This window comes from Nicotiana attenuata, chromosome 1, assembly GCF_001879085.1.
Source record: "Nicotiana attenuata strain UT chromosome 1, NIATTr2, whole genome shotgun sequence".
Taxonomy (NCBI): domain Eukaryota; kingdom Viridiplantae; phylum Streptophyta; class Magnoliopsida; order Solanales; family Solanaceae; genus Nicotiana; species Nicotiana attenuata.
The window spans coordinates 99,492,282-99,503,572 of NC_031989.1; the positions used below are offsets into that span (position 1 = coordinate 99,492,282).

General features: G+C 36.8%; 1 protein-coding gene across 1 annotated transcript; it reads left to right on the top strand.

The window, feature by feature from the left end:
- On the top strand, window positions 1,868-10,959 carry LOC109231000. The gene is made up of 11 exons (XM_019396522.1): window positions 1,868-2,074; window positions 2,950-3,048; window positions 3,141-3,513; window positions 4,356-4,530; window positions 4,632-4,860; window positions 5,189-5,328; window positions 5,542-6,044; window positions 6,125-6,616; window positions 7,648-8,298; window positions 9,058-9,576; window positions 10,107-10,959. Exons 3-11 carry the CDS (start codon window positions 3,241-3,243, stop codon window positions 10,329-10,331), a joined length of 3,207 nt encoding a protein of 1,068 aa, XP_019252067.1. The 5' UTR covers window positions 1,868-2,074; window positions 2,950-3,048; window positions 3,141-3,240; the 3' UTR covers window positions 10,332-10,959.

Consider the following 11,291-nt stretch of genomic DNA (forward strand, 5'->3'; position numbering starts at 1 on the left):
AATATGACAATAACTTCTATTAGCAATATAATTATACTAAATATTGGATAATATAAAAAATAGAAATACATAACAAAAAGTTATTTGATGACTATATAAGTCCCTTTAATCTAATAGAGATTTTATTCATTAAAAATTCAGACAATATCTATTCTATTTATATAGAATAGGATAAGTAAATCGTTGTGATCATTCCAAATATAATATCAAAAAATTAACAACGTGACAAATTTTAGGATAAAGCTCCAACAAATTGGGAGATTCAAAAATTATTTATAAAAAAATGATAAAAAATACACAATGAAATTAACTACCTAAAATTAACTACTCAAACATGGGTGATATAATAAAGATAAATACATAAAAAATGAAGTTATTCGATGACTACATAAGTCTCTTTAATTTAATCGAGAATTTATTAATTAAATTTCAGACAATATTATTGAGAACAATAGAATAAAATTTAAAATAAAAATTATTTCAAGAGTAATAAAATATATATCTTCTATTGTATTACAAACACAACATAGAAGAGAAAAATATCAAATAAAGTAATATGCTAATAAAAAATTCTATTAACAATGTAATAATACTAAATATTAGGTGATATAATAAAGTAAAATACAAAACAAAAAAGTTATTCGCTGCCTGTATAAGTCCCTTTAGTTTAATAGAGATTTTATTCATTAAAATTTAGATAATATTATTAAGAACAGAATAGTAAAATTCAAAATAAAAATATATTTCAACAGTAATAAATTATATATCTTCTCTTATATTACAAAAAGAAAGTGAGCAGACAAAAATATTAAACAAAGTAATATCCTAGTAATAAACTTTTTAATTAACACTATAATAATACTAAACAATAGATAATGTAATAAAGAAAAATATAGAACAAAAAAATTATTCATTGACTATATAAGTGTCTTTAATTTAATAGAGATTTTATTGTTGGGTATATCGTAATGACAAATAAGACGATAATTTAAATTTATTAAAGCAATACGGTCTAATAGAATCAAACAAGTCCAATCATAATTTAATTTAATTAATATTTTTTAATATTTTACGACTACTAGTTGTAGATTGAAAAAGGTAATACGATAAATAGCCTGTTTGGCCAAGCTTCTTTTTGGCCAAAAGTGTTTTTTTTTTGGCCAAAAGCACTTTTGGCCAAAAATTGAGGTGTTTGGCCAAGCTTTTGGAAGGAAAAAAAGTGCTTTTGAGGAGAAACAAAAGCAGTTTTGGAGAAGCAGAAAAAAGTAGCTTCTCTCCAAAAGTACTTTTTTGAGAAGCACTTTTGAGAAAAATACACTTAGAAAGCAGTTTTTTAAAACTTGGCCAAATACTAATTGCCGCTTAGAAGTGCTTTTCAAACTAATTAGCCAAACACAAACTGCTTCTCACCAAAAGTACTTTTGAGAAAAACACTTTTGAAAAAAAGTACTTATCAAAATAAGCTGATTTTTGCAATTTGGCCAAACAGGCTAAATGTCTGGCGGAAAGAATGGAAAAATGGACAATTCTTCTAGAACCTCTTCCACGTCTTTTGTTTACTTCAGCGGTTTCTTTGGAAAAAGTTCTAAAAACAAATAAAATAAGATGTAAATATCTAACGTGGCACCCAATGCTAAAGCCACGTCGGCAGAGCGTAGAACACGAGACATTAGAGCGAAATCGTGGCCTCATGTAATAGAAAGGGCAGCACCTCAAACAACGAAAACTACGTCATACTTAAATATCGTAATATAAGACAAAATCAAAGGGCATTGTAGTCCATATGTTTTACAGTTAAAATTACTTTACCATATTACCCTCCAACTGCATCGGAGTTCTCTTCAAACTCTCCTTTTCTATTTTTGTATTGCATATATTTTTGGGTTTCAATAGGGTATATTCTCCGGTTCTTCTCCTCTCTCTTCTCTCTCTAAAAATGTAAAATCTTTCACACTGTTATTCACCTCCTCATAGCTTTAATATTCATTCATATTTATTCAAGAGAGAGAAGAGAGAGAGAGAAGAGAGACTTGATCTTTTGCTAATTTGGGGATTTTCATCTAACCAGTCAAAGGTGACATTTTTATTGCACATCTTCTTGAATTTCAATCTGTTTTTTTTTAAACCTGTTAATGACCAATTTTGTGTTATTATTGGGCTGTCCAGTTTTCGAATTTGGAAAAAAGATTTAATCTTGGCGTGCATTTTCAGATGGTGGGTACTGAGTACTGACATTTTGGATGTGTTTAGTTGGGGGGTGGGTTCTGTGCTTTGCTTACTGCTGAAGTTTGCTTTTTTGAGCCAAACTTGTATGTAGCAATCTGCATGTTCAGATTTGGTTCTTAGAGATTTGATGTAATCGTACACTAACTGTGGATCTCAATTGGGTTCATTTATGGTTAACTTGGTTTTGCTTCAATTTTGTGTGCATGATATTTTTGTATCTTCATGTACTTTGATCTATCATTTTATTACTGAGTCTTGATGGTTCTGTTGGTGTCTTGGTTAGTTCAAATAATTTCTGTTCTCACTTACTATTAATTCAAGTTTTCAACAACAAGATTGCACTTTCCTTCGCATTGTTGAAGCTGTTTTCTTGGAATGTAGTTTATGTTTGCATTTGTGAAGAACATTGTAAATGCTATTTATCAGTGGTTGTGGTCACTCATATTCAATGATTGATTTTTTTTTTTTTTTGGGTGGGGTGGGGGGGGGGGATAGCTTCATGAAGTATCTTTTCGAGATTTATTTGTCTTCTTTTTATGTTGAAATATCTGTTTTTTGAACATTATCTGTTCATCAAATTAAGAAGCATTAGTTAGTTTAGGTATACATGTGGATCAGATCATTTGGACTAAATAGATAAACATTAAGAATAAACATGTATGTTCTTACGAGCGAATCTCTGTCAAACAATCTGGTAATCATATTTCGGCATTTCTTTGACAGGCCATACCGAAACCTCTTTCAGTGGTGTTTATTCATGGTGTGAGGTGTTGATGGAGCTGGCTTTCTAAAGAATACGTAGATTAACCTGTCTCATTGCAGGTTCGATGTCTTGATTTCATTGCTGGACACTCTGAAATACTAACTTGGAAGAACTTTGAACATTATTCACTAGTACATAATTTTGGCAAAAGGTCTTTGCTGTCGTGAGTGGTAGAGAACCATCCAAACAATACGGACTATCGTGAGTGGTAGAGAACCATCCAAACAATACGGACTAACTTATATCAGCTAATGGAGGACATAGTTCCATTATCATGTCAGAAGCAGCAGCACATCCCTGCTAGGAAACATTCATTCAGTGGATGCTCCAAAGATCTATGGGCTGCTGTACAAGACGGGTCTGTAGCTGATGTTGATTCGTCTTTGGCATTCCTTAAGAAGAGTGGAGGAAATATCAACGTTAGGAATGCCTTTGGCCTTACCCCTCTCCATATCGCAACCTGGAGAAATCACATCCCAATAGTTAAGAGGCTACTTGCTGCTGGTGCAGACCCTGATGCGAGGGTGTGTTAGTCTTTTGATCCTTTTGATCATATCAATTTTTTAATGTCATTTATACGTGCATGCTGACTTGTTGCTCTCATAGTTTTAGCCGTCACATGATAGGGTGAGTAACTTATTACATTTTTTTGGCTTTTTCCTTCTTTTCTCCCCTTTTTTTAACTCTTGCATTTTTCTTAAATTGTGGTGGACAATGATCTAAAATTCAGCATATTCATGGCTTAGTTATTTCAATTCTTGTTTTTAAGTGTGTGTCTTGTCATATGACTAATTTGCAAATGTTGTGATGGTGAACTCTGTTGTCTGGACTATGCTACTTTGATAAATATTCTGGCCATGGTGTTCTTGCCTGTTCTAAGTCTTTGCTGAAACATTATGTAATGTTAAGTTGGTAACTATGGAGTGATATTTGGTGCATCTTACCAACCATGTGTGTGCGTTGACCGTCTTCTTGGGGATTTGTGTCAGGTAAGATACTACTAGGGAATGAAAAATGATAAGAACTGCATTTTTATGGCATGTCTGAAGATCAATATAGCTTGAAAGATTGTAGGACCTATTTGAGCACACAACTGAAGGGCATGGTCCTCAATGTTGTTTCAAGTTTGTTTTCATGACAAGTTAGAAGATAAAAATGTCACAATCCAGATAAGGTTCAGAAAATAAAAAGTGGAAGGAATCCAGTCATGCAGAATTTCTTAGCAGTACAGTACAATGATTATGGACCTCTGACCTAAAAAGAAATGGTTATCGATCTTCAATGATGTCAGTTTTTCAATTTGATCCCGTCTGTTCAGAAAAGCTTGATGTACATTTGCTTATGAAATCTATGTTTACCGTGTCAGGATGGGGAATCAGGATGGAGTAGCCTTCATCGCGCCCTGCATTTTGGTCATCTTGCTATTGCTAGCATCCTTCTACAGTCTGGTGCTTCTATCACTTTGGAAGACACCAAATCTAGAACTCCCATTGATTTGTTGTCAGGACCTGTTTTACAGGGCTTTGAAAAGAAAAATTCAGGTAGATGTGAAGACATTTCAATTTCTGTGAACTCTCTCTTCAATTCATTTCATAGTAGATAGCAGTTGACTTTCTTTGCCGTTTGCATGGTTTTTCTTTAGCTGCTACGGAGGTTTTCAGTTGGGGAAGTGGTGTGAATTATCAACTAGGGACTGGAAATGCACACATTCAAAAGTTACCCTGTAAAGTTGATTCTCTTCATGGGTCAGTCATCAAGTTGGTTTCTGCAGCAAAATTTCATAGTGCAGCCGTCACTGCCCGTGGAGAACTCTATACTTGGGGTTTTGGACGAGGTGGCCGTCTTGGGCACCCAGACTTTGATATACATAGGTAAACTTAATTTGAGGAAAGCTTTTGACTTTCCAGAACAATCCAGCAGTATGTTTTTTCTGCTTATATTGAGGGATGTAGTGTATATCCTATATTTTTTTGCATTATGAAAATTTTATTAAGAAGAATTATAATATTTTCTAACTGAATTGTATGCTCTTTTACCTATACGTTTAATGTATTATTTTTTGTTTCATTTCTTACTCTGTTCTTTAACCTTGCTACTTAAGTTTTCTCATGCTAGCAGTATATGTTCATAGTTAATTAGTTTCTTTCCTGGTATCAAGTGTCGACTATGTTTGATAAAGGATATTCGATGTTCTTCCAGCGGCCAAGCTGCGGTAATAACTCCACGACAAGTGATCTCTGGTTTAGGGGCACGTCGAGTGAAAGCTGTTGCTGCCGCTAAACATCACACTGTTATTGCAACAGAGGCTGGAGAAGTTTTCACTTGGGGTTCCAACAGAGGTAAATGCTTTTCTGATATTCACATTTACCAACTCTGTGAGTTATCCCAAGCAGGTAATGCGCTGTCAATATTTATGTCATTGACATTATTAGGTGTATCAAAATTGTCATGTTTCCTCTTTGGTTGTAATTTAGTGCATAGGAACTGGTATTTGCAATAAGTGTTTTTGGCTTTCATGGTTGCATGTTGATTCATTTGGTGATGATGTGCAGAGGGTCAACTTGGGTATACTTCAGTAGATACTCAACCCACACCTCGTAGAGTGAGTTCGCTGAGGTCAAAAGTAGTTGCTGTTGCTGCAGCAAACAAACACACTTCTGTAGTTTCTGACTTGGGTGAGGTTTTCACCTGGGGATGCAATAAGGAGGGTCAGCTAGGCTACGGAACATCTAACTCGGCTTCTAACTATGGTCCAAGGATTGTTGAGTATTTGAAGGGAAAGAATTTTGTTGGAGTTTCTGCAGCTAAGTATCACACGGTTGTTCTTGGATCTGATGGAGAGGTTTTCACTTGGGGTCACCGGCTTGTTACTCCAAAGAGAGTTGTGATTGGCCGGAATCTAAAAAAGATGGGCAACATCCCGTTGAAGTTTCACCGTAAGGAACGTCTTCATGTGGTTGCAATAGCTGCCGGGACTACACATAGTATGGCTCTTACAGAGGATGGCACGTTATTTTATTGGGTGTCATCTGATCCTGATCTGCGCTGTCAACAGGTTTTAGCTGCTGTCTGTTGTGTGTACAGTTTCTAGCACTTCTTGTGAATAACATCTAATATAATCTTAATTATTTGTAGTTATATTCATTATGTGGTACAAATATAGCGTGCATCTCGGCTGGGAAATATTGGACAGCTGCGGTTACTGTGACAGGTGATGTGTATATGTGGGATGGGAAGAAAGGGAAGGAGAAACCACCTGCTTTAACTCGGTTACATGGGGTTAAAAAGGCAACTTCAATATCTGTTGGGGAGACCCATTTGTTGATCATTAGTTCTCTATATCATCCTGGTTACCCACCCAATATGTTGAAGAACGGTTCTATGCTCAAGCCGAAGATGAAAAGTGATACAGATGAACTCGATGAGGGTTTTATGTTTGATGAGGTTGAGTCAGAGGAAGTACTGTTTATCTCGGAAAAGGACACAGTCAAAAATAAGACTGCACCAGCCTTAAAGAGCCTTTGTGAGACGGTGGCTGCTGAGCATTTGGTGGAGCCACGGAATGCTATTCAACTACTGGAAATTTCGGATTCACTAGGGGCAGAAGATCTAAGAGAACACTGCGGGGTATTTTCTTGTTCCTCTATGTGCTTCATTTGTGATCTTTTAGTGAGGAGAGGTTATGCTGTAGTATAAGGTTCAGGAATTTATAAAGTTTTGAAGTTAATGATAGAGTACTTCACAATTATAACTGTAACGTATTCTAGACTCTCTTTTCGTGACTTTGTTCTGTAGCTCTATATGCCAAAAGATTCGGAGTTAGGTGCTTGTTCTCAAATATGATTGACCCTTGCTTATCTCCATTAGACTGCAAAACATGAGATATCAGTCTGGGCTTGCTTCTGAAAGTTCTTTTTCTCCCCCCTTTTCGCTTCTCTTTGGCTGCTACTGAGTCGTGTGTGGTAGAGTACACAGGGGTATAGAGCTCTGTCCTTTCAAGATATTGCATCTATAACAATACACAGCTAACGAACAAATTGCTTGAAAACCTACATGTTTTAAGAGTCGCGACTGATTCACCACTTGGAGACAGATTTGTCAATATAATCCGACTGAGAAAAAAAACATGAGGTCATGGGTAGGAAAGCGGAGGGGAAGGCAAAAAGTACATCGTATTAGATCAGCTTACTATCCTAGTTTCTTTCCAATGAAACATAATCACTTCGTCGGAAGGTTTCTTTTGCAGTAAAATGTGGTCAGGCTGAAAAGGTTAAAACCGGCTTGTCAATTTTTGTCATTCCCAATGCAGATTGCTGTTCGCTAAGGGCCCGGCCCACTTTAATTCTTTTTCTTTTGACATCAGATTTATTGGTGGATTGTAAATTGCTGTAAGACATGATTTTGATACAAATGGAGTGGTAATCGCGCTCAATTTCTTTTATTGACTGTCTTCACTATAATCGTTAGTCTAAAGATTCTTTACAATCTTTGGTAGCTGTTTAACCTTTTCTTATTATTTTTTTTTATTTTTTATTTTACTTATTTAATACCTTACACCCATTAGTGGGTTGCAGGTGCTGTCACTTCTATATTACTTATCATTCAAGACTATTTTATGGATAGTCTTATAGAAGCTAAGCGGAATTTTTTTTTTGCAGGATATTGCAATCCGCAATCTTGATTACATATTTACAGTCTCAGGCCATACAGTTGCAAATACTTCACTTGACGTATTGGTTATGCTCGAGAAAGTGTGGGATATGAAGTCATCTGAACCCTGGAGTTATCGTCGGCTTCCAACTCCTACTGCCCCCTTCCCTGCCATAGTAGATAGTGAAGAAGATAATGATGATATTGAGTCTCTTAGGACGCGTGACCACTGTACAAACAGGCCAGAGAGAGACCAGAGATTAGATAACTTTCTACAGTCTGATGAAGTGAAAGACGGGGTTTTGAAACAGGTACGAGTTTTGAGGAAAAAGTTGCAGCAGATTGAGATGCTTGAAGATAAGCAATTCAAGGGGCAGACTCTTGATGATCAGCAAATTGCTAAGCTTCAGACGAGGCCAGAATTGGAGAAGTCACTTGCTGAGCTTGGTGTTCCAGTAGAAACGCTCCAATCAACAGTATCATCCTCTGTTGTTGCTGATGGAAAAGGGAGTAGAAAAGTGGACGTACCTAAGAAGCAAAGGAGAAAGAGCAAACAAAAGGCAGTACCAGTGGAGGTGGCGTCTAGTAAATGTGAAAGTGCAGAATCCAGCCCCAGAAAGGGTGCCTTGGGTGTTCAAATTCCTGAAGTCCAGTACGAGGTGAGGTTTTTAACCATTTCTATTTGTTCAATTCTTGGTGATCTGAAGACAATAAACTAGATTCCATGCCTATTTATACTGTTTAAACATATCATCCATTTGTTAAGGTTTTTCGTTTTAGGCTGTTAGAGGGTAATCATCTACGAGGAGAGTGAAAAGTGAGAAATATCTTTTGATATCTTAAGGTGATCAGGTTGATTAGTGTCAGATTATTGGTTACAGGAGTGCCTGGTTTGTTTCTGTACTTCTTAATTTTATATTGAGTAGCAGAGTGCTGATGAAAATGTCAGAGCTGCTATATGGCTATTTTTTAGGAGTCTTCTTAGCCCTATTAGAGGTTTCTATGTCAGTAGGAAATATAGAGAACTTCTAGTACCTTTCATTTCTATTTTGTTTTGTAAAATGTTGGCCTGAGATGAATTTAAATGGGGAACGTTGTCAGTGAGGATTCACATAGCCAACCCCTACTGGTTTCGAACTGAGGTGTAGTAGTGGTTGTTGCTGCTATATGGCTACTTTCTAAATCTAATAATATACTGAATCTGGTTATTTGACTTCATATGTATCACCACTAGTTTAAGGATGTATTTTTACAAGTCTGTGTGGTTTCCTCTAACAAGTCATTTCAGCAAAACCCCACTGCGATTTTTACATGGAAGCTGCTCTGATTGGATCATCGAATTACCGCATACTGATTTTCTTCTTGATGTTGGCTGGGGAAATGGTTTTACTTCTTAATAGTTTCTTTTCCAATTGTAGGATGACCACAAAGGTTTGGAAGGAGCTGCAGCCAATCAAGATGCAAAAAATTCTCCCTTTGTCATCAAGAGAGACCTTGGAAACAGCCTTAATAGTAAAGGTTTGTCAGCTGTAACATCAAAGAAGAAAAATAGGAAAGGTGGGCTTTCCATGTTTCTAAGTGGTGCTCTTGATGATGTTCCCAAAGCTGTAGTTCCACCACCAGTCGTGCAAAAAAGTGAAGGCCCTGCTTGGGGTGGTGCTAAGGTTACGAAAACCTCTGCATCTCTTCGAGAAATACAGGATGAGCAAAGCAAAGTAATAGATACAAGGCCCTTGAAGCCCAGGGACCTGGTAGAAGATCCCTCTGGTGATAGTAGTGGTGGTAAATTACGGTTGAGTTCATTTTTACAGTCCAATCCGATACCCATGTCACATACAGCACCTGTCTCTGATGTGGAAAAGAACACCCCTCCTTGGGCTGCCTCCGGTACGCCTCCTCTTTTACGTCCATCTCTCAGGGACATCCAACTGCAGCAGGTTGGTTATTCTCTACCCTGCCTAGCCTCCTTGCGCCAAATTTAGACTGTCATGGGTTCACAGAAAGAAAATTTGCCCTTCTGAACATTCATATTGTTTGTTTGCGTGCTTGGTCCATTGTGCTGTCTGTTTATCTATACAGTTAACAAAGGCCCAATAGTTTAGAGTAACTACTTTCAGCTGGAATTTGTTCGTGTTCCTAATAGGAATGCTAAAATCCCTGTCCTAAATTGTGTCCACTTTTGTCTTTACAATACCTTCCATTGCTCCACCTTTTAGCCTATAATCTCTCAATGTTTGTTCAGAATTTCACTTGATTTGAGGTTTAGAACCCATGCTTGAGTTAACTATTAAAAGATTTCATAGGAATATGCACATGCAGTCACACTTTCTTGCTAATTATATGTTTAAGCTTGCTGGTCAATGTATACAGTAGACTGCATTTGATTTCAGAATCCTCCAATCCGGCATGTCTTTTGTTCCTGACACAAGACTATATTGACTTTTATCTCCTGAATATTTTGCTGTAGGTAAAGCAACCGTTGGCCCTCTCTCATAGCCCAAAGACGAGAACTACTGGCTTCTCTGTGATGACGGGTCAAGGCTCACCATCAGAATCTAGTTGTCCGAGTCGCTGGTTCAAACCAGAAGTTGAAACACCTTCGTCTATCCGTTCAATACAGATAGAGGAAAGGGCTATCAAGGACCTAAAACGGTTTTATAGCAATGTTAGGGTAGTTAAAAACCAGTCCTAATACTGTTTGGCATTCTTCATGTAATGCCTAATCAGAACAAAGTTCTAAGAATGCCAAGGCAGTTTGGCATTCTATCTGTAATTCCTACTCTGCTCTCTTTGTTCCGCTCGGCTAAGCTTCGCCAGTAAATAGGTGTACATTATGCCCTAATGTGTTGGTGTTTGGAAGATTAGGTTTCTTGTTATTACTCTTCTTTTGGGTGATCTCTCAAAAATAATTGGAACTCTAGCTGATTTTGGTTGGCTGTTGTTCTGTTCACCCCATTTTGAATAAGGAGCCAATAAAGGGCAGTGTAAATATATGTATTTGTCCATGTCTTTATCTTGGATAAGTAGAAAAAGTTATTGGTCAGTTTTCATTTTTTCTTTGTCCCAATTATTTCGGGTATGGGGTCTAGGGGTAGGGGAAGAACTTGACAGGATGAATGTCGCACCTCTTGGATGAAATGTACCAGGTTTACTGATGAGCTATAATTGTATAGTGGTCTAGCTGATTTTATTGCCTTTTTCTTGTTGGGTAAAAACGAGCTGCCTTTACTTTACAGCTCAGTTATGTTATGGAGACATGTTGGACAGTGTAATCAGATTTACATTTCAACTCCTTATTAAGAAAAATTGCTTTTGTACTAGCTCTGAAAGTCTGAGAAGATATCGAATCTTTATATTTTGGCTTGACGTGGATACAATTGTTCCTACTCGATGCAAAAGATGGTCAGCTGCTTTCCGAATTTATGGCAATAATGGATCTCTAAGGTCAGTAGCACATTGGTATACTAACTATATTATGCCTATCATTCAGACTTCCCAATTTAATTCATGAAATGTCCAAGAAAACACCAATTTGATTTGGAAATTGAATGACGTATGTAAATACTATAAGTCTTAGGATACGGGTGTTGCGGTGTACCCTATATGAATTCGTAATTTTACAAAATTACACACACACATATTGTATATGGTC

Coding starts and splice junctions, on each gene's coding strand:
- LOC109231000 (XM_019396522.1), top strand. CDS start 3,241: ATGGAGGACATAGTTCCATTATCATGTCAGAAGCAGCAGCACATCCCT. Junction 5,329..5,541: donor CACTTGGGGTTCCAACAGAG/GTAAATGCTTTT, acceptor GATGATGTGCAG/AGGGTCAACTTGGGTATACT. Junction 8,299..9,057: donor TTCCTGAAGTCCAGTACGAG/GTGAGGTTTTTA, acceptor TTCCAATTGTAG/GATGACCACAAAGGTTTGGA.